The following is a 24,265-nucleotide window of genomic DNA, read 5'->3' as shown; positions in this document are numbered from 1 at the left end:
ACCTCCAATTTTTTACTCCTCCAGGCTTCCTGAGCTAGAGTTGCACAATTTTAGAAATAGTGTTCCATATATGTACTCTATCGAGGAACGAAAAAATATGGCACGCGCACGCATGCTTGTCACCTTTGCCCATTTTCGCACTGGTTCGGTAGCAGCTTTACAGCATCCGCAGTCAAGCCCAGAACAGAGCTTTGGTGACGTATGTATCACCCTTGTGCTTTGTGCCAAGCAGCCTCCGACGGCTGATGGCCTCTTGTGCCGCACGGACGACTGCCGCTTCATCGCCGACTGGTTCGGCGTGATTCTCAACCGCAGCGTGGACCCCTGCGACAATTTCTATGACTTCGTGTGTGGCCGGCATCCCGGGCCTCAGGACATCTTCTTTTCGGTAAGCACCCCATAGAGACCTCTGCGAAGGCAACATATGTTTTAAGTTTTGTATTCTGTGTTTAACGTCCCAAAGCGGCTCAAGCTATGAGGGACGCCGTAAGGAAGGCTCCGGATAATTTCGACCATCTGGGGTTCTTTAAGTGCACTGACATCGTACAGTACACAAACCTCTAGCATTTTCCCTCCATCGAAATGCGACCCCCCGTGGCAGGGATCAAACACACGTATTTTGAGTCAACAGCAGAGCGCAATAGTCACTGAGCCACTGCGGCAGCTAGCATGGATATTGAATGACGTGTGTTGGGCAGATTCGTCATATCTACTCTGCCGCGCTTGCGTTCAACTGAAAAGGCCTGATCAGGCGTTGTCGCATTCCTCTGAACACATACAGCCCCAAAACACAAAATTGGTGTGATCTTACAGATTGAACACCCAAAGATTCTCATACGCATTTCTCGGAAATCGGCTATCCAGAGTGCCAGAGTGAAAGGCGAGAGAGCTCGGAAAGAGAACGTGCAAATAAAGCTAAACATAAAACAAAAAAAGGGTGCCCCAAACCCGCAGTATTCCATGCGAAAACGTTGTGCTGCGCTTACATTGAATTCCTGCTTTTGGACCTGGGTTAAACGCTACTCCAGCAGGGAGCGGGATATGCCTCCGAGAGCTGGGTTCCTTAGGCCTTCCGTGCACCGACAGGTGAGCAGGCGGAACGCGAGGTCAGCAAACGGGAATTTAAAAAAGACAGCCCGACCCTCAGGATCAGAAGTAAGCACACGAGGAACCGCTCTGATTAGAAGCTGATGAGATATCCTCGAATTTAACATTTTCACCCAGAAACTCATGAGTGTTTGTGCCAGCTTATTTTCTAGTCTGCAGACCATAGGCAGTTCGATGAGCTTTCATGTTTCATGGGTTCTCGGTTCATATTCTTCATGTCAGAGTTTGATTTTCTGATATGGCTAGGACTTGAACAAAATAGGTATTGATTAGACAATTCTTGTTTAAGAGCTGGCGATGGATGATAACGACGCATTTTTGATCTGGGCTGCATGACGGTTTGACTGCAGGACGTATTAGAAAAGGCGCACAAAATTCTTCGTAAATAAATGTACCCTATGTATGTCTCCCTAAAATATAGCAATCTACACGAAACCTTAGTAAGAAATGGGACACTTAAATGTAGAGGACAAATTACGAGCATTGCACTCCGTAGAAGTACGAGCCTATTTGGTAGTGTAGACCAAAAATTAGATACTTTTTACCTACGTCAAATATGTGGTGTCTCCAAGACATATTTTGAAGAAATGTGACTCCTAATGTTTCGAACGTGGGTACTACATCTTCAGGACCGGATCTGAAGGATGATTTTACTTAAATGAGCTAATAATTTTTAGAACACAAGATGAATTGTTGAGTTTTTGAGGTATTTATTTTGAACGTTTTTTTTTCATGCTCCCTTGATCTAGTTCTTCTCAAACGCAGTATACTTTCTCTACCAACTTATCCCAGATATAAAAACACTAGTGTCATCTGCAAAAGTAATGAATTTTAAAAGTCGTACAGTACGGGCAATGTCATTACTATAGGTGTCGAAAGAGCCAGCGGACAAATTTCATATGATATGCGAACCTCGGAAAGTTACCGGCTCTTGCGAAATCGTAGATAGTATATTGGATGCTTTTTACTGATCACGATTCAAATTGTAATTTGTAAGATCAAACGCTTTCGTAACATCAATAACAACATCAGCAGCTACTATAGTTCGCCCATGCTTTTCCAATATGTGTTCTTTCTGGTGCAGAGAGCAGATTAAGTGGATATGTATTTTCTACAACGATCTTGTAAGCTCGTAAATATACGGTTTTCAGGTTCAAAAGAATGAACTTGCTTATATGTAATTTTTTTCAATAAATTTTAAATACTTCAAGTATTGGTATTTGTCTGCAATTGTTCACGCGTATTCTGCACCTTTTTTTTTTTGCAAAGGGCAGTCTAGACTGCACTCCACTAAGAAAAACAGTAATATAAAAACAGACATTCACGGTTTATGCGTAACGTAGGGTAACATTATGGCAAAAATGATTTGATTCGGCTTCATTTGTCCCCGTCAATGTCATATGTCGTATTCCAGTTTATTGCACGAAAAGCGTCAATACCTGAGCTTTATACGTAGGTTTAAAGAATAAGAAATTCTTAAACCAATCACCGTTACTTCGTCATTAACAAGAAAAGCTTTATAGATACTGATGAAATGTTTATTAAATGTTTCTTCGAAAACTACCCGTATATTTCAAGATAATTAATTTCAGTTTTCATTTTTTTAAGACTAGAGACGACAAAATACAGTTCGTTGTCACCTATTTGGGCTGCAACAGAAAAGCATAACTGTTGAGTTTGTACTTCATAGCAAAAAAAAAAGAAGAACCAGAATTATCATTGTTATCCAGTTGCGCGTTCTCTCGTGCGGGTTTCTTTTTTTCTGTTTAAGCTGTGCCTAGCTTAAATGCACCAATAGTCAACTTTACGCGTTGCGAGACTTGTTCCTAACACGTCAATGCAACGAGAATGAAAATTTTAATCATTGATGCGGTTTGCTTAGAAACTGGAATCAGATATTGCCCGTCTGTTTTTTCCTGAATTCTGCCATGCACGATGAACGTAGCTACACAAACGAATATGAATTGCAAGGCTGCCTGGAGTGTAGAGCGCTCTGGCTAACGTGTTGTGACTGATAAAAGTTATGCCTTGGCCCTTTTTCCCAAGCACGCTTCCCCGTAGAGTGCTTAGTACCAGGCCAAATGAATGTTTGCACGCATTGAAAGGTCGGTAGGTACCCGGCGGCGTGGGGGATCCAAGGCGCCCCTCTGGCATACAGCACAGATGTTGAAGCTACTAGGGGCCTTGTCTGAGCGCTACGAGAAAGCGATTAAGCGGTCTCTGCCAGTCTTCGCTGACGCAGTGTGCCCTATGGCAAAGGAGGACAAGCTTTGCGTCACGGTTTACTACCCTGTGACTGACGTCGTTCAAGAAAGGAAAGAGTGATTCGCACAGAGAGCTGTTGGCTTCACTTGTGCTATCTGTAACTTGTGAAGCTTTTTGCAAGGAAGTGTACATAGTGAAATTTAGATGTTGAATCTGATAGCCTATGCGCTGAGCTGCGTTTCTTGGATCGATTTAAAATGAGCGCCCAGAGCAAATCAATGTACAAAGATTTCTATGATTTTGAGTGAGTTTCGTGCAGCACTTTTGATCAAACGCTCGTGTTCAAGAACTTTTTAAAGCTTATAATCGTTAAACTTAAGGCAAGACCAAAGATGAACCGTCACAGGCTTGGCGGGCGTTTTTGTTTCTTTTTTTGAGCATATTTTATTATCAACCGAATTTGGTTTGGTTTGATTTATGGGGGTTTAACTCCCCAAAGCGACTCAGGCTATGAGGGACGCCGTAGTGAAGGGCTCTGGAAATTTCGTCTACCTGGGGTTCTTTTACATGCACTGACATCGCACAGCACACAAGCTTCTAGAATTTCGCCTCCATCGAAATTCGACCACCCCGGCCGGGATCGAACCCGCGTCTTTCGGGCCGGTAGCCGAGCGCCATAACCAATCAGCCACCGCGGCGGCTTCAACCGAATTTGGCTCAGTAACTGAACGTTCTATTCGTGACTGATTTTAAAGGCGCCAACAGAAAAACAAGACAGAACAAGAAGGCAGATGATTGAATGAAGCGCAACTTGCAACAGGCTTTTCGCGCCCAAGACACGCGCAGTCTTCTGGAACATTCCAGCAAATACAGACGTCAGCGCCAATTCCTTCCATAGCGGCCGCAGGGAAGCAAACGAGAGCGGTGTATCGTCGTCATGGCAACAACATGCAGAAGAAAAGAACAGCATAATGCTAAGTGGGTTTCGAAAATCCGCCGCTGAATAAAGAGGAGCTTCGTATACAAGCCGCTCAGACAACTCGGCCACGGCCACAGCCTTCTCGAGCTGCGGGCGTGGGTAGCAGTAATTAAATTTTAAGTTTTGCATGGCACGTGACGTTCCCTACCCCGCCCGTTCTACAGCAGCAAAATGGCGATGAACGGGGAGCACCACAGCCTGGGCGGGCAGAGATTGTCACGCGGCGCGTGTGCCACAAAGTTGCACGATTTGATGGACGCTGGACAGCGCGAGAATAAGCGCGCTTTAGAAATTCTAAAAGCTGATATGACTATTACTAATTGACTTTGAATAAGAGGGTCCCAGTGTAAACGCAAAGACGCATACATAAGACAGAAATGGTAGACAGGGACAGATGCTGTAGCTTCAACTGTGCTCTATTAGAACATACATTTCCGCACAAAACATTCGACGCATGCGCGTCCTATGACATGTAAAATGTTGAAATTACGATCCATTGATTAATTTCAGCTTGATCATGTTTTGTTTTTATCTACCCGCCAGGTATGTTCGTTCCCTGTTGGTTAAATACAAGGAGGCATCACTTGCACAGTTTTCTTTGACTGACAATATGAACATCTTAAATTTGCAACTGTTACCTAGTGCTTCCTCTCGGCTAATTGGTCGCACGATAGAACATTGACAGTCCTTACTCGACCATGTGATGTAGAGCTTGTACGAGCAAAAAGTATGGACCTCGAAGGAGATTCGTTGAGTAAATCGTACATCAGGAAGCCAGGCGAACGCGTTAGAAGGGGAGAGAGCTTGAAAAGTAAGCTGGGCGAGAGCCCCGTTCAGCCAGCATTAAAATGCACGTACCATTATGTTTTTGGGCACATATTCGCCAAGTATCTTAGTTCCATAAGCACCGTACTTTTGAAATTTACCGTGCTTATATATTCTGTCGTATTTTGTCTTTCGCAAGGGGAAAAATTACAGCTGCATTTTAATATGGTTAATCATCGGTTCACACATCTTTGGTATTGATTTTGGAAGGCTTTGTCGATGTAAGCCTCTAAGGCATTAAAATTACCGTTGTGAAATAAGAAGCCTGTGTCGTTTGCATAGGATAATAAAGACGAATGAAGCTGTAAAGATGTTACCAAATTGCCGCCTACTATCATCAGGGGGCGCATAGCTGTGCGGGAAGACAAAGAGATAGCGGTCACGCTATTGCGTGTCAGCCACCATTGCCAGCTCCTCTGCCTTGCTGCAGGCATTAAAGCGCCCCTCTCCCACAATTACGTACTATCGAGGACAAAAGTTTATGGGACGCGAGTTCTTGAAAAAACGTTTATTGTAGCTCCACCTCGCTACCCAGTCGCCTGGCATTGTTACTAGAGGAAGGAAAATTTATGCTTTTAATACCTTCATACAATATCAGGTGACTAGGTAGCGAGGTGCAGTTCCAAAATGCGCATTCCCAAGAACTTGCCTCCCGCAAACTTTTGTGCCCGATTGTGCATGACAGTCTGGTGGAGGGCCGGGGTAGACGTTAGCCTATTGAAGAAACACCTCTGAGCAGCAGCCACGTCAGCTCAGTACCACTTCACAACCCGATGTATCACTTCCGTCGGATGATCCGGGACTGTCTCCGAAGCTTAGAACATTGAAGATCGCCACGGCGACAGCCGCTCCAAATACTCTGCAAATGACCATTGGAACGCCAGCTTAGTACATCTTGCATACCCCACGGCTCCCCAAGACGTTCCGTGGAGGCCTTTTCGAGAATGTGGAAGACTGGCTCCTTCAGCCGCTTTCTACCATCGCGGCAACGGAGAACTACTCCGCAAAGTTCACTCTAGCTGCAGAGATGGTACTTGCATTGTGCTTAAAAATAGAGGACGTTTAAAACTCGTGGCGACAGTTCTGTCGTCGGCTGCTGGCGCCTTACACCAAATTGTATCACCGCGGATAACTGAGCGTGCACTCCAGACGCAATCCAGCTGCCGAATGAAAGCGTCCAGATGAAGTCCGCAGAAATAACGCGCTTACTCAGGACAGCTGATCTGGCCATTGCGAAAAAAGAAACTTCGGCTCTTAATGCGTGGAGTCAAAGAGCAGCTGTTCGCCCGCTTCGAGCCCAGCCCAATATCGACCGCCGCGGTATTTTTTGCGCAGGCCAGAACAATTGAAAAAATCATCCAACCGCTTACTGCGACTCACGACCGGCCAGTGCATGCTGCTGCACTGTGGGCTGTATTGTGTTCGGTCGTCGGGATGCACCTTGAAGATTTGCGTCACCTTTTTCCCACCATCATGCGTGAAGAGCTTCCAAATCTTGGAGCACATTGCGGCTTGCTGTGGGTTCGACTTCAGCCTTCGTTAGCAAGGAGGCGCAGCAGGCGTTCCGGGGCTCTTTTCCTATTGTCTAAACACTACCTCTGCTGGAAGACTACCACTGTCTAGCTGAAGCGTATGCCGAAATTGGGAGGCATGATCATCCCGCTTAGCCACACCCAATACATGCAACGTCTCTATCTTCGCTGTCCTCAGTAGAACCCCTGAAGTATTTTTGCGATGGCCGAAGCGCTCCTACGGAAGACCAACGTTTGGCCCCTCTGCCCTCACTGCGCCCCTCTGCCCCTCTCGCTTCCTCTCTGCTTTCACTGCGCAGAATAAGGCCATACGTCATTGTCGTTATCGACACCTCGACCGACAGGGCTCTCACGCCGATTCGCCGAGACGCGGGTTTGGTCAACGACCCCGTGAATTTAGGAGCTCTCTTGCGGAACGAACAGAGAATTCTATCCAGTGCTCAACGTGAGACATGCTTCTCTTCCCCAAAGCCATCTTTTCCGGACGTCCCTCTCCTCAGCTCCTCGCGAACAGAACAGGACCGATCACCAAGCCTTCGCCAAGAAACTGAAATGAGCAACAGCAACCTAAAAGGTCGATAACGCTTAGAGTCGCTGCGCTGAAGATCTCCTATAGAGAACTGGCAGCGCCTTTATCCGAGTTAGACAAATGCATTGCTTTTGACATATCGGTTATTCTCCGCGGTCACAGCGTAGGTGTATTTGTTTGGTTTGTTTTATGAAGGTTTAATGCCCCAAAGCAACTCAGGCTATGAGGGACACAGTAGTGAAGGGCTCCGGAAAATTCGACAACCTGGGGTTCTTTAACGTGCACTGACATCGCACAGTACACGGGCCTATAGAATTTCGCCTCCATCGAAATTCGGCCGCCGCGGCCGGGATCGAACCCGCGTCTTATGGGTCAGCAGCCGAGCGCCATAACCACTAAGCCACCGCGGCGGCCGTAGTTGTATTTGTGGTCAGCAGGGCTGACTATTTGATTTTGAGTGGTAAATTGACAACTTTTCAGAAAAAGTGATTACGCCTTGGTGTCTGGTGCAACTTCGTACTGCCGGTGGTGATCTCTTTACCCGAAATGTGTCTGCACGGCTCGCGTTCCAATTAACGAATTTACGTCCACCGTCAGTTGAGTAGCTTTGTGTGATTGTTCCTGAGATCTCTTTTTCGGCTTCGTTTTTCTGGGACAGTATGCGATTCAATCATCAACCTCCAGAAAATAATTGTCTCCATAGCTACATAGCACAGTGCCGCACTTTGTGCATGCAGTCTCACGTTGCCAACACGGAGCAGTGTTTTGGTTGAGGTCGCCAGTGACGACTTGCACGGAGGTGAAGCAGTCGCAGAGGCTAACCATTCACTCTTGCTTACTCAAGGCATCTGCTCGGCTCGCATATCTCAGACGCTTCGTAATGGCTGATTTGCGATCCTTGTCACTAATTTTCGAATGAGCACCGGCAACTTCTCTGAGGAACTGCTATCACTTCTGACGACCGTGGTGTCGATTTTGCAGTCTGTTTTTCGTCCGGAGCAGCGGACAGTGACCAACCCTCTCTCAAAAACGTTTACATGTTACCACATGTTATAGGATACTGCGGGCTTGAGCGCTACGGTTTTTAGAATTCAGTCCATGCCCCATTTACCTCGAAGGTTCGTAAAACACCTATCATTCAACACTTCATCATAACTTATATGACGACGTTCTCACTATACTTCAGTAGCCTTATCGTTTTTACACAAAAGAACGAGTGATGATTCTTAAGAATGTTTAAGGTATGCGGAGGATGGTGTTGTTCAACCTTCCCATAGCCTGTGGTTTTTGCCTGTCGTCCTCTTTAAGAAGAACGACACGCTCAATTTCTTCGTAGGCTATTTCAGATTGAAAATTGTAGTTAAAGAAGGCATCCGCCCCCTCACGCGTATTGACGACTCACTGGCCAGATTACGGCGCCCTAAATACTTCTCATCCATGGAGTTAAAGAGCAAGTATTAGTAAAGCGAAGTCAACGAACAGGACCACTAAAAAAACCACTGTTGTAACTCCAGGTGGCCTCTAAGAACTTAAAAGTGCATATATTCTGCCTGTGCGCCGCACCGGCTACGTTTCAACGAATGATGGAAACTGTATTCACAAGGCTCCAAATGGCAATCTGTTTTGTATACCTGGACGACACCGTGATTTTTTTTCTTTGGATACGTCACCAGCATATCCAGTGACTGCAGGCTGTCGTCGAAACCCTTGATTCGGCTAACCTTGCACTAAAGCCACAGAAAGCCAATTCGGGTAAACTGCTCAAATATTTCGGTTATGCTGTGAGGACTAAAAAAGTACGGCTGGATCCCGATAAAATTGTGCCGTCGCACGTTATCCCCTTCCCGCAGACAAGAAAGCGCCCTTGCGCTTTCTGGGTCTCTGCGTGTATTATCTGCCGTTTATTGCTTTTGTTCGCCAAGATTTCGGAGCCATTGTCGCATCTCACGAGGTGAAAAAACCGCCTCCGTGTGGACAAGTGAGCAACATACGGCATTCTCTATGCTCCGCAAGTGCATTAAAACATCTCGTGTTCCTGCGTACTTCGAAGAACAGGCTGACACCGAGGTCGACACCGGCGGCAGCAACATTGGTCTCTGCGCCGTCCTTGTCCAACACAACGAGGGCCTCGGGAGGCTAGTACACAAAGGTAGCGGCGCTCTCTACTATGCAGAAAGCAGTTCCTCTACATGAGAAAAAATGGCAGTGGCTCTATAGCTCGGCTATGCCAGGATATACGTAGCGGCGACGAAGAGACGGCGACGAAGAACGGGGCGCGCTTCGTTCCGACGGTTGAGCGGGCGCGCGGCGACGGCGAAGCGCCCGCCGCATCTGCTGCTCCTCTCAGGTTTCCATAGTAACGGCGCATGCGCACAACTGGCCTCTCCCAGCCACCACGAAATGCCCGACTGATAGCCCAGCGTAGCTCTCGCTACAAAAAAACAACGTGTTGCGTTCATGTGGGCCACCGTAATATTTCGCCCTTGTCCATACGACAGCTCATTCAAAGTCGTAACCAACCATCAATTTCTATGCTGGCTGGAAAATTATCGAGATTCATTCAGACGACTGGCACGTTGGAGTTTGCTGCTTCAGGAATCGGATGTCACTATCGTATGCGATATCTTGTGCACATAAGGAATAACTTCGAACTTCCGCCGCTCGCTTTCAGCGAGCTCATGTTTCTTTAAATTGGACCATCAAGTCTTCAACAATGATTCCGCAACAGCCATGAGAAGAGCCGGAGGAAACCCAGCAGAGCGAAGCCGATCTACTTGACCGGTAAAACTGCACTGCAACAAGTGCTGACTAGACTTAACGATTGAGGATCTGAGACATGAAATGCAGTTCCCCGCTTGACTAGCTTGAAGTGACAAGAATCGAACGGCAAAAGAGCCTTCTTTGATCTTGGTGCGTAGGCCCAACACAGGTGACCCCCTTTGTTAAAACACAATTGTAATTCTACAAACTGTAAAGCCGAGTTTTCAGGGAGTTCGACGGTAGAATTCAAATTAGTAGCAGTGGATTTAAAAGAAGCTAACACAACGTTAGCTACCATTTCTAGGCTATCGATTTGCTTCTTTCCTGTGTCTTGTCCTCTGCTCAGTTTTATGTTTTGTACTCATGTCATACCTACTAGCCCCTCATCGCTCACTCTTGGACCTCCTTAGGCCTTCCTCTTTGTAGCTAGCTGCAAAAATTGTATAGTAATTGGTGCTAGCTATTTGGCTGGCAATACCGATGCCAAGGATATTCACCGTGGCACACCTTTCGATGTCGCTGACTTTTTTAATGCACAACATCAATTGGCGGCATGGTACCCCTTCGTGCGTCATTAGCGAGAGAGCAATGGAGTTTGCAGAAACGCTAATTAACTACATATTTTTTCAATTTAGCTGACACGGGACCGCAGAGTACCTTCCGCAGAGCAACCAACAAACCAAACGATCAAACAGCACCATTGCGGACATGCTGTCAACGTATGCAATATCCAGCACACAACTTGGGATAAGGTTCTACCATATATTGCCGTTGCGTACAACACTGCCCTGCAGGAAACTAAGCATTTCACGCTATTTGTATTTGTGTACGGACGTGAAGCCCACATCAACCTCGATGCCATGCTGCCGTGCCAAGGCGATGACGAGCTCTCACTGGAAGCCCTGCGAGTTTCCAAAAACCGTCCAAAAAAACCTTCAGCTGGCCCGCGTGCACATCGGGCAGAAGCAGGGCTATGATGTGGCAGCTGTAGCCTTCACCTCCGCAGTTGACTGCAATCACGATGCCGAAGCCTCGGTGTGGACACCTGTCTGTCGCTAATGCTTTCCCGTGATGCTGCTTCATCGCTATTTTTGCCCTAAAAAAGCAACGGTGTGCCACTGATGCCAACTTCCAGACGGTTCCCCGCAGCCGCAACGTCGACAGCCCAGCTCTGAAATTGTGAACGTTATACGGCTTAAGTAACGGCAAGCGTGTTCGAGTCTTCGCGCACTTCAATTCTAAAGCATTGCTCGTTGTTTCCCCCCATTGTTTATTTTCTGCTGTAAGCACCCCTTGGATGCGATTCTGTCGGCATGACAAATAACCACGGTCATGCACCCGGTATTATTAAATGGCGCAAAGCTCATGTGGAAGATGATGTAGCACTCGCACTATCGCATATCGGCCGGCATTGTTGCCTCCTCTTGCCTGCCGGTATTATTAAAGCATCCCTCTGCAACAAGTACCTGACAGTAACTTTGAGCGTGTGTATTAAAGCGGAGAGCAGTTAAAGAGCCGTACCATGGAACGGACGTCACGTGGTACATCGCTCCTCTGAGCGGTCACACGACAACCCCCACCCCCTCTTCGCCATTCCTCGCGCAGCCGCCTGCAACCAACTCTTCGTCGCGGCTAACTCAGGGGATTATCCGTGCGGTGGGGCTATACGATCATCCATATAGATATACTGTATAGACACGACGAGCAACTAGCGGAGAGTTTTGCCTTGAGGAGGCGGTACCTTCCGAGCATCCGTAACCGGCCACTCGCAAATGCACTTGTAACTGGTAGCGAAAAACTAAGCGGCGACAAGACGCTGCCATGCGTTATGCAGAGCGCAAACGTGATGGACATGTGGCCAAACCGCACGGCGTCAGCTTCTCGCTGAATTATCCATGCCAAGCGACAAGGTTACTGCCGAAATATCTCACCTGTGCGCAATTACTTCCACGCCTGCCTTTTCTTACATTCATTTATGATATGTTATGCCTCGTATTTCTTCTGCATTGCTGAGGCTTTTATTTACCGTGATAATATTGTTTTGCTGAGCGAATTGCCTTGTTTATAGCTGAAGGTGGAAGTTTTTTTTACGGAAGTGAAGAGCTGGCCTAGCGAACGCAGCTGTGGCGATTTTCAGCCACATGAATATGTACTTGAGATACCGAATTGGGCAGTGGCATCATAGATGGACGTTCACTTTGCGTGATTTTTCTCCTTTATAGTACTTCTGCCTCCGGAAAAACTGCCGTGTATGGTTTGGTTTGGTTTGATTTATAGGGGTTTAACGTCCCAAAGCGACTCAGGCTATTAGGGACGCCGTAGTGAAGGGCTCCGAAAATTTGGACCGCCTGGGGTTCTTTTACGTGCACTGACGTCGCACAGCACACGGGCCTCTAGAATTTCGCCTCCATCGAAATTCGGCCTGCGCGGTCGGGATCGAGCCCGCGTCTTTCGGCCGGCAGCCGAGCGCCATAACCACTCAGCCACCGCGGCGGCCCAGCCGTATATGCCTTCCCAGCTCCCTGAGTAATAAATTTAGATTACATATGCGTTCCTTTATAGTAATTTTTTTCTCTCTCTTGGTAAGCTTTCATAAGCAAGGCCAAATTAGAAATGCGTGGACCAAAGCAAGCCCAGGTTATTTTTTTCTTACACGCACACTGATGGGTCACACAGCCGCCTTGGAGCCCTTTCCGTCATGTCCGTGCCTCGGCTTCAGTGTATAATTATGGATTTAATATTCAGCCAATTGAAGGCGAGTGACGATCATTGATTGAAGCGATGATTTTCGATTTGCTGATGCTTTTTGCGGACGGCAGGATATCTGTGAAGCATACTAAGAATGCTCTCAAAGAATATTTTTTGAAACTGGATGAAAACGCTCTACCAACTCTGTTCGTTGTGAGGGCTTTGAAGAGCAGTGTGGCATCGCTATATTTTTGTATCCGGCACTAGTGAGTCTTCTGAGACCTAAGACAATGTTCTTCAAAAAAATTCTCACTTTTTGTGTGCTTGCATACTATGGTTACAAATTTCAGGCAGGCTGCAGCGTCTGCATATTCACGACAATGATCGGTAAATCCGCCGACCACTTCAAATTTCACCAAATAAGCATTGTTATAAATTGCCACACAGGATGACAATGGTTGGTCGAGATAACTTTCAGCCATGCTGAAAACTGTGCGCTGCTTGGCTTGACAGATCTCAATAAAGCGCTTGGTGCGTTATCGTCTTGCTTTCGCAGGTCCAAACAACCGCACTAAGCTATATACGGGGTGGCCTGGCTGCAACCATCGTTCCGAGTAAGGGACAGACAGCGTGGCAGAAAGCCGCAGGGTTGTTCCAGGCGTGCACATCTCTCATCGATCAGGGGAGAGACGAGGTACGTTGTTGTGCACATCGCCGAGAAGCATTTATTGTGAATGGACGCCAAGACGCAGAGTACGTGATATGGTACGCATAAAAAAACTATGCTTGATGACGAATAGCGTCACGTTGTAAATGAACATTTTACGTCTTACACAAGACAGTCAGTGTTGCAGACAATATGAAAGGGTGGTTGCGTTGATCATCACTTCCTCCCAGTGACTTTGTAATACGCACTATGGAGTGAAGCTCGATTACATCATTTCAGGGATGTGAATAAACTTGGGTAAGATAGGCAGAAGGAACCTCACACACCTGAATTAAGCCCATCCTATCAGAAAAAATAGGGAGAGAAAATCAACTTAAAAAAAAAAACAAAGATGGAGAGAACTTTGTTACCCATTCAAGAAAACATAATGCACAGAAAAGGACACAAGAAGTGGAAAAAAACTCGGACTAAAAATAGCGGGATATTACGCAAAAATGACCAATAAAACCACAAGAAAGGCAGGCAATTAGTTTCGACTAGTTTGCTCAATGCTTGCAACGCAGATATTTTATTTATATGCCATGAAAACAATTTCGCGGTTCTCTGGAAGCTACGGAGTGCGGCAAAGCGGATATTATTTGCATAGAAATTTAAAAAAGTTTAACCTAAAAGAAATTTCCATCATCATCAGCCTGACTACGCCAACCACAGGGCAAATGCCCCTCCCATGTCTGTCCACTTAAACCTTTCCTGTTCCAGCTGTGGCTGCCGTACCCAAAAAACGTCTTATTCTCATCCCCTCCCCAACTTTCTGCCGCCCCTGCTACGCTTTTCTTCTCTTGGAATCCACTCCGTTACCTTTAAAGACAATCGGTTACCTTTCCTTAGCAATATAACCATTCAACTGTTAAGGATAGAAAAGCGCTGTTCCCGGAACTCTTCTTCAAGTGAGCTAGAGAGCAGCAGTACCAAAAGCATGCTTACCTGTCATTTTTCTTAGTGCAGGTATGTTACCACAAAGGTGCTCGCTGTATTAGATCAGATGATTGGTTTTTACTGCTGCTCTTGTGCCCACATATTGCTGTTTCTTGTTCATCGCGCATGGCGTATCACTTAAGTCGGCTTCTTCTAAGCGGTGACGTGGAACTGAACCGCGGTCCGCCCAAGAAAGTACCTGCACATACGCCATCTTTCAAAACTCAACAGAGCCCGGGTTGTCGGTCGTTATGCACTCGGACGCGCTCTCAGACAGGCGCTCTTGCAGCTGATACTTCCCAGAACTGCAGAATTGCTCAAATGCTCTCCGAATACTAGAGGGTCAGAAACAGTTAGCGCGTGATGTTGCAGTCATAAAAATATTGCAGAAATCTGTGGATGATCGTTTCGAAGGTAGTGAATTTCGTGTGCCTGCGCTTGAGTCCTCACCGGCCCAACTGTGCGGCAAATACATTCTGAGATTGATCGTTTCAATGATGCCGTGGACAGCTAAGCAAGAAGAACGATGATCTGGAAAACCGATCTCGGCGAAATAACATCATCCATCATAGGTTCCCAGAAGAATCAGATGAAGGCGGCGAGGGCCTTTTGATGAAAGTTGTAATTCTGATTTCCGAGAAGATGAAGATTGAATGCCCGGGAATTGAGCGGTGTCATAAGATCGGTAAGCCACGTGATCACCGTGCGCGTCTTGTTATTCTGAAAATACTGGATTACTCTGCGAAAATCACTATACTAAAAAATGCTTATCACTTTAAAAACAGTGATTATCATGTAACCTAAGATTACTCTCTTATTATTCGCTTACTTCGCAAAAAGCTTTTGGAAGCGTGAAAGCCATTTCTTGACGGCGATTCTGTGGTGAAGTTGCGTTTCGGTCACGTTTTCATCGACAAAGTTTGTTATGTTTGGAAACTTCTTCGGATGCCCTTGAAAAGTCTTGTAGCTTCTCCCCTAGACCCACAGGCTCGCCATCTACCATCTCACCATCGCCATCACAACCGCCATCGCCGGCTGCTGCCCCTTGACTGCCCAAATACGCACATGAAAAGTTACCTGCTTTGGACATCAACGTTAGAAGTGTAACAAATAAATATGCTGATTTTATGTCCCTTACCCTTTCTTATTCCCCTGGCGTTATGGGAATCACGGAAATGTACCTGCACGATGGCATTCTTGATTCCGAATTTACGCCTTCTGGCTCCGTGGCGGTGCGGGCGTACAGGCAATATGGCGAAGGGGTGGTGCTGCGCTTCTCTTTCGCTCTGAACACAAGTTCACAGTCTTACCGGCCACTCTGAAAGTCGAATCTATTTGGTGCAAGCTATTTCTTAGCAAGCCGTCCATTGTAGTTGGTATTTTTTACCGTGCCACTGGTTCTTCTGTGCAAATATTGCGCACAATTAACGATTATTTAGGCACTCAAAATTCTCTAGTCTAATTTTAACGGGTGATTTCAATGCTCCAGGTATCCATTGGCCCATACTTTCTATCTCTGCTCGAAAAGGCAGTATCTGCCGTGAGCTGATAAGCCTTTCCCTGTTATTTGGCCTTAAACAAATATTTGACGAAGCTACAATGGATGATTCGCTTCTTGATTTGAATTTTGTAGCATCCAATTTTTGTGGAACAGGTTGCGATTGCGACGTCATCGAAGGCATTTCAGACCATAAGGCAGTGGTTGCTTCGTCAAACTGTTCCGTTTCAGTGCCATGTTACACTTTCACTACATTTCCTGACTTCAATCGTGCCGACGACGTTGCTATCACTGACAGTCTTGTTGATGCCTTCTAATCGTTGCTCACGCTTAGCCGCAGGGGTGACATCGACGCTTTAGTGCGCTACTTTGAAAACATCGTTAGAAACTGCGTACAGCGTTTTGTTCCTTTCAAAACAAAAAGAAAAATCCCAAGGCCCCTTGGATGTCTTGTGACATTCTCGATGCATCACGCCTCGCCCGCCGCCTGAGGCACTTACATGATCCTGTCAGCGTTGTCAGGTTCAAGTGAGCAAAGGACGAACTTCGAGTAATAACTACTCTAGCGATAGATCGTTTTTTCAACTGCCAGCTTGGTAATCTTCTTAAAAGCAATTGCCAGAAATTCTGGCAATCAGTTTTACCGAAACGGTTAGCATCTTCGTCTTTCATCATCCGTAACGAAGTCACTAATGATCTTGTAAAAATATCTAACGCATTCAGTGCCTACTTCCAAACTTTGTTTTTATCTGACACTGACGAAGTTCCAGCCTTTGTTCCTTCTGACATGTCAAACTGAATTGGTGATATCACAATTAGTGAAGAGGGTGTGCTTAGCCTGATACTGAAATTCGACACAGAAATATTTACTGGGCCTGATGGTATACCCAGCTCAATCTTTGTTCGCTATTCATTATAGACTGCTCGGTATCTAACCATCATCTTCCGTGTTTCGCTAACCTCTGGTGTAGTACCATCGTCCTGGAAGATAGCGAGACTGTTTCCACTCTTTAAATCCGGTAACAAACAGCTTCTATCCGATTACAGACCAATATGATTAACATCGTATTCGTGTAAAATATTGGGACACATAATACACAAAAATATAGTAGAATTTCTGGAATCTAACAAACTGCTCTCAAATTTTAAGCGTGGATTTCTACTGTGTTCCAGCACCGTAACAGAAATAACTGAATTTGTACACATTTCCTCCATCCTTGATACTGGAGCCCAGGCGGACGCCATATTTATAGATTTCTCTTAAGCTTTTGGCATTGTACTACATTCTAACCTCCTGTGCAAACTAAACGCTTTTTAAAAAAATCCTTCCTTGGTTAATTGGATTGCTAGTTTTCTTTCCCAACGCTCACAGTTTGCTTCCTGAAATTCTACTAACTACTGTCCTGTAGATGTATTACGTGGCGTTCCTCAAGGATCAGTGCTTGACCCTTTATTATTCCTAATATACATCAACGACTTACGTCGCCATATTCACAAATACGCCTCTATGCGGCTGATTGTGTATTATATCAAGTAATTAACACACCAGTTTATCACTTGCAATGAAACGCATCAATTACTAGTATTTGCACCTGGTGTAACAGATGGCAAATTAAAATAAATTTTACATAAACTGTAGTGATGCCTTTCACTAACTACACGTCCCCTTCACTGCTTAATTATGAATTCAATAATTCTCCATTGCACAGGAACTTCGAATATAGTTATCTCGGTGTTATATTCACAATTAACATGTCATGGGCGAAACATATTAATTTTTTTGTTCTAAAGCCCCAAAACACTTGGGTATTTGCGCAGAACTTTAACGCGTCAAAATATGGTTTATTGTGGTTTATGAAGTTTAACGCTCAAATGCGACTCAGGCTATGAGGGAGGCTGTAGTAAAGTGCTCTGGAAATTTCAACCACGTGGGGTTCTTTAACGTGCACCGACATCGCACAGTACACGGACCTGTAGAATGTCGCCTCCATCGATATTCGACTGCCGCTGCCGGGTGCGTCTTTAGAGTCAACAGCCGAGCGCCATAACCACTGAGCCACCACGGCAGCTAATGCATCGAAAGAAACTAAGCTATTATTGTACACATCCTTAATCCGTCCCGCAATTGAATACGCATCTTCCCTCTCGAATCCTAATAAACAATGCGAAATTGATCAAAGCAAGAGCGTCCAAAGGAATGCCATAAGGTTTCTATCTCCTCGATATAATCGCCATTTTTCACCTTCTTGTGCCTTGTTCGCTTTGATTCTAACACCCTTGTCCGTGCGCCTCACGTGAATTCACTGAAATTCTTGCGCTGCATCGTCCATTCAATTTATCACGTGAAACCTGATGTCTATATTTACCTCTGATATCCTCCGATCAACCAAGAGTCACCAAAGCCTTAATACTAAGCCATATTTCGCCCGTACTGATAGTTCCAAACACACCTTTTTTCCTCGTACTATTGAACATTGGAGCTTAATTCCTGACATGCCGCTGTCAAATCATTTTTACCAGCTATCGATGCCACATGATGTTTTCTTTTGCTCTGTGTTCAGTGTGCATTGCTTCAGTTCATTAGTTACAGCCCATTACACTGTTCGCGCTATGTGCTCAAACATGTTAGATGTAATCTTTTTGTGTATGTATGTTGAACGTTGCCATTTTTACACGAATTGTTAACCCCATTCCTGCAATAGCCGCAATAGGGGCTGCAGTATGAAAAATAAATAACTAAATAAATAAATAAATAAATAAATATTTTGCTTTAGTGCGCAAGACTTAATTTATAAAGTGAAGGCTGTCAGCATCAAAGGCAAGCTTAGTTGTGAAGATGTCTTAATCGGCATTGGGCTTCAAGATGTCGAGCGTGAAAACTGTTTACGAAACTCGTTAGGCTGGCAGATAATACCTACGCATATCCTCCAGTAATGAGCTTGAACATCATCCTAATTTTTTCATGACATCTCGTGATCACGAGCAGTTATTGAGGAACCAACGTGAGAAAAACAACTTATTCAACATCTTTGGGACGTTCTTTATCCCAAACCGGCTTTCAATTTCGCATTATGAACTTTTGTCTTAAAAGCGGCACAGATACCGAATTTCGAAACCAAACAAGCGATATGATTTCCTTATTGAGCGTAAAAGTTGCATTCTAGCAAGTTCCAGTTGCAGGCGTCAAGAGGAACATAATTTATATATTTTTTTAATGTTGTCCGTTGAGGGGTTCGGCATTACACCCATGTCGAGTGACGTCACGATGAACTTGGGTCAATTATTTTGATGTCACCAAACGCATGGTTGTTCTCGTGAACAACATGTGCTTGCAGAAGGTTCCTTAAAGGTTTACTTCACCGCTGGTGCCAAGCGAGACCGAAACTGGCGGTATGAAATCGTTTGTAATTAGTTATTAACAGTGAGAACCGGTGTTTCCACCTCATTTTGATAATTGCAACGCCTGTAGGCATGTTTCAGGACCCTCTTTCAAGTACCGCTTTTAAAAAAATGAACAGTTAGTTTTCTTTATTAAACTAACGACCTTGCGATTGCGTCGTATCGCATCAAAGACGTTGGCCATGCTTTGGAATCCACGCGCGAAGACCGCAACGGGTGCTTCAAGGACTTTTAAAAGCAGAGCCTGTATTGAATAACTTTAACGACCCGAAGAAGTTATAATCAGCAACCCTAAGAATTACCGGAGGAGCATTTCATGCGCCCACTTTTTAACGTTTTAAACACCAAACACGAGTTGTACTCGTCATGGGAGATTCTACCAATATTGCCAATGACGAGTGGCACTTGCCCTGCCCACCGCCATTGACGAGTTACAGTCGGCAATTACATTGGTTGCAATCATCAACGCTAGGAGCCTGTAGTTGTCAATGAAAAGCGCTTGGCGCCTTCAGCGCGTATTTTAAGCCTGAGAACAATAATTTTCGGTAACATTCGCCAAAAAATTGCCGATTTTGGTACATTTTTGGAAGTTATTTGCCGGTTAAAGGTTGCATTGATTTATTTCTACTGATTCGCTCTATTCGTGTACCAATGTCTGGATAAGTATCTGAGCAGACCAGGAAAAAGAACAGAGGTTCTCGTTATTACATAAATGGCAGAAGCCAACATGCACCGGAACCAAGGAGCATAGGGGATGTTTTTTTCTTCAAATATTTGTGTTGATTACTTGGAAATTAATAAATTAATTATTTAACGGCCTAAAATGATTTATAAGAAAACAAGAAAAATCAAGCACATGCCGCCGGAGGGATACTACCCCATGACCTCCGAGCTTTGCAGACAATGTCAAGTTTCCGTTACACTTCACATAAATATCCCCGAAAGCAGATTAGAAATCCGTCGTCGCAGGTCAGTCGTTAGATAACCGGGCGCGAAATTTCGAGGCCGTGGGTTCGGATCTCATCAAGCGCCACGTGGTGGTTTTTCCTTCGGTTTTTTATCAATTATATTTAAGCCATAACATATTTACACTATTATTTCTAAGTAACCGACACCACAATTTAAAAAAATCCTCCTTGATGCTTCTTAGCTGCGGTGGCTGTTAGCTTCCGTTATGTATGGATAAGTAATTGATGTATACGGTAGTTGGGCAGCCATTTTCTGAATGCCTGGGATGTACGAGGTTAAATTCAATTTATTTGACATCATTCCATAGGTCAGGACAACGGACAAAATTGTGAAGACACAGCTTGACGAAGTATGTGCTCCTTTGTCAAATCGTGTGTACATATATATACTCGTATACTTGGCATTTGATGAAGAATACTCCATTTGTAATTTTCATGAAGTGTCACTGTTAGTATGGCATTCGGAGATTACAAAGACGAACAAAACTTTTTTAAGAATAAAAGCACCATCGGATGGCACTATAGACGCTGTTCTTTTACTGCATTTTGTTTCCCTACTTCGTGTTGTTATTCATACATGTGTTGTTCTTCTTTATTTTTTATAATTTCTAGTTGCTGTTGGAAATGTTACTATAACTAGTTACTGTTAGATCGCATGACTCTGGCATACTGCATTTTGCACTGCTTGCGCTTCTTGAGCCTACCTAGGTTGGCAGCATCGAATAAAGAAAAATAAATAAATAGTGCAAATGGGGCAGGTCGTAGGAGTAAAAAATAAGCATTTTTTTCTCTGATATTATCGCCCCAGTAAAAAAAGCGAGCCCTCTTCGTGTGACTACTTGGCCTTTCCGGTACAGTCAGCCTGGAAACGGGCCGCTCTTATTTGCAGATGCCTGATCTCAAGAAGTGGTTGGAGTCTCTCAAGCTTGACTTGGCGGCCATGGCGGACGGCGATGGTTTCGATGCGGCCGACACGCTTGTACGAGCATCCTTAGAATACAACGTGCCACCTGTCTACCAGTTCGAGGCATCAGGGGTGGAATTCCTGAATGAAAAGCGTTCTATTAGGGTAAGTTGGCCGGCTGCAGCACTGCAGTATAATATTTAGGATCACTTGAAAATTTCTGCGGCGTTACGGACAGCTTTACGGACATCTTGGCTTTTCAGTTTCGCTGTTTAACATTGTAAATGTAAAATGATAACGTTCAGTAAGATAAAAGGATAAAGATAGGACTATCCAGGATATAAGTCTGAACACTTGCTTCTCATGTTGATGCATGGATGCACTATGCGCATGTTTGAATTTAAATTTATTTCCGTTTGTCGTCCGAGAGGAGGTGCGAAGAAAATCTGCTTTTATGGAACTTCACTGGTCTTCATCCTCTCTCCACGGGATCAGGAGCGTTTTAATACAGAAAGGCACCTATCATTAACGAAAAACCATGAACGCCTCTTCCACTGCGACTAAATAGAGAGAAAAAGTGCACTATCATTAACAGGCGCAAATAAGGTGCAGGTGAACCACTTTTCCAGAATTCCACTATATTCTTGCAACAAAATCTATATAAACTGGATCGATATAAATTATGATAGAACTTTATTTACAGCATGGTACATGATGTAGGAGACCTGCAGAAAAAACTGCCAGAAGCCAGCTTGAAATGGCCGCAGGACCACTGCATTGGCAGTACTCAGTGGAGATGACACCTAAGTCACAACGAAAGAAATCGAGGCTACAGTGCATGCAATAATACGAGGTGCATACATGGTAAGAGGGGCATTACATGCATTTCACATGCCATTAAAAAAAGTAGAAATTTTAAAATAAAAAAAACAAAGTTGTGTACTACAATTTGAAAAACTCGCGCAATGTCTTGAATGCAATGTTTTCAATTTGAATATTTCGAGCTTCTAAACTGTTTAGTACCTTTGGCAGTTTGTTCTGCAACATTTGAAGGCCGTATGTTGTTCTGCTTGTTTTAACCTTCCATGGCTCGAAATGGCGTGTAATACTCTATATTTCTTTATAGTTTAGCTATTGACTGAATAAATTCATTATTATATATAGCATCTTGTTTGAAGACTTTACAAAGCCGGTATTCGTAATAGTTTGTGGCTTTAATAACGTTGTACTTTGTGAATAATGCACGCGTATGAAAGTGCACTGGAACATTTTCTACAGCTCTTAAATACTTTTTTCTGCAGAATGAGCAGCCTTTCAATGTTGGATTTCGTTGTTGATGCAGACACCACATGACAATAGTTCAGTCTAGAGGAGAAAAGGCTATTGTAAATGAACATCAAAATGTGGCGAGGGAATACATGACGATTTCGAGAAACTATGCCGACTATATGTTACAACTTTTTGCAATAGAATCGACGTGGACACCCCAGGAAATTGTGTCCTGAAAAATGACGCCAAACTCTTAAACCTAGGCACAATCTCTATGACAGTTGAACGTAGTAAAATTTTATTTTGTGTATCGATGTTATTGTTTCTACAGTGAAACAGAACCGCTTTTGTTTTATGAGCGTTTATTCTCAGGATATTTCTTTTTGTCCATTCATCAGGATTCAATAGTGCTACATTGGCTGTCGCTATTATCTGATCGCTTGATTCTCTTGTAAAGAATATACTTGTGTCGTCTGCATAGTTTATAAATACAGCGTATGGAGCTATGCTGTACACATCGATCACATACAGGTTGAAAAGAAAGGGGCCCAGGATACTTCCTTCTGTTCCGCCGTAGAAAACAAGAAGTGGGTCGGACAAAGAATCATCTATGGCTGCTATTTGGGTACGGTGTTTTAGGTAGGAATCGATAAAGGCACTGGTTTTTCCGCGAAAGCCACAATGTTCCAGCTTCCTTATCAGCACTGCAAGATTGATAGTGTCGAAAACTTTAGAGAAGTCGACATACAAGCCCAAACCTAGCTTTCCTTCTTCCAGCCTGCTTAAGATGTGTTCCTTTTGGGTCACAGGTGCAAGTTCTGTGCTGAATCCTTTGCGAAAACCGAACTAGGAGTTGGCCAGCAGCTTATGTTTTCCTTCAAAAGTTGTCATTCACTTTAAAATAGCCTTTTCTAAACCTTTCGAAAACGTAGAAAATATTGATATGTGACGGTAATTTACAATATCTTTCTTATTACTTTTCTTTGTACAGTACACATGCAGTACAGTACAGTGCAGTACAGTACAGCCAACATAGTCTTTTAAATAATTACGTAACTTGTGATTTAAGCATGGCTGACTCACTGATATTGTCGAGAGGAAGAAAGGAAAAGAAAGTGCACGGGCCTGCCTACTGGCTCAGGCCGAGCCACGCTTGCTGCCGCGTGCAGAATGTAGGAGGGGTTAAAGGATAGGAGAGTAAAGAGTGAAACAAAAGACGCGCCGCGCTAATCCCGGGCCGATCCCACAGGCAGTGCAATACCGGGCCGACCCGCGCCAGAGTGCTTCAAGCCAAGCACACCGCCATTATCCAAAAATAAGTTTAATATCTTATGTCCAAGGGCCCACTGCAGATATTAAACAGGTATCAGACCCTCAAGACACTCTATGATTTAAGCATATTCTCCTCGCTGCTTCAGCGACGTGTAGAGAAGCTCGGTGTGACGCCACTGACGGTGAGGTTTTAAACCTCCGCAACCTTTGCCCACACCCGGTCGTCCCCGTCGAAAGCCGCCAAATAACTCCCGGTGGGTTTTGCCTTCGGTGATCTTGGTTTTCTTCCTTCAAAGACAGCGTTATAAATGTACCGGTACCCTAGTTGACATCATCATGTCCCCCCAACCCAGCGCTGTGCGCTGCGGAGAAGCCTGAAGGTCGTGGATGTATACCGCGATTACGCCACCATTTAAAATGCTAGCACGAAAAGGCTCACATCCTTTACTTGCACGTTTCACAAATGCGACCCCTTTAAGCTGATCGAATTCTAAAATATCTTACTTGCCTTTTTATAGCAAACACAAGCAACGCATTATCAACAGAACATGAAAGATTGTGTAATTGATTGGTACAGTCATAATGCTTAGGCATTTGTTTATCTTTATAAATGTGAAGGGAAAAAATAATATGACAAACAAAAACTTAAATTACACTATCCAATTGTCTGTGCTCGTCTACTCTTTTT

At 44.6% G+C, this 24,265-nt stretch overlaps 1 protein-coding gene across 1 annotated transcript in view; it reads left to right on the top strand.

The window, feature by feature from the left end:
- Positions 1-24,265, top strand: part of LOC144130299 (neprilysin-1-like) — a 158,305-nt gene that overhangs the window by 36,376 nt on the left and 97,664 nt on the right. Inside the window, exons 6-8 of the mRNA XM_077664246.1 lie at positions 233-388; positions 13,182-13,319; positions 21,022-21,201. Of these exons, the coding sequence (XP_077520372.1) occupies positions 233-388; positions 13,182-13,319; positions 21,022-21,201 (474 nt within the window). The remainder of the gene's footprint in view (positions 1-232; positions 389-13,181; positions 13,320-21,021; positions 21,202-24,265) is intronic.

The sequence above is a fragment of the Amblyomma americanum genome, chromosome 4 (genome assembly GCF_052857255.1).
Source record: "Amblyomma americanum isolate KBUSLIRL-KWMA chromosome 4, ASM5285725v1, whole genome shotgun sequence".
Classification (NCBI taxonomy): Eukaryota; Metazoa; Arthropoda; class Arachnida; order Ixodida; family Ixodidae; genus Amblyomma; species Amblyomma americanum.
Note: the sequence above shows the minus strand (reverse complement) of the source record. Positions and strands in the feature narration are given on the sequence as shown.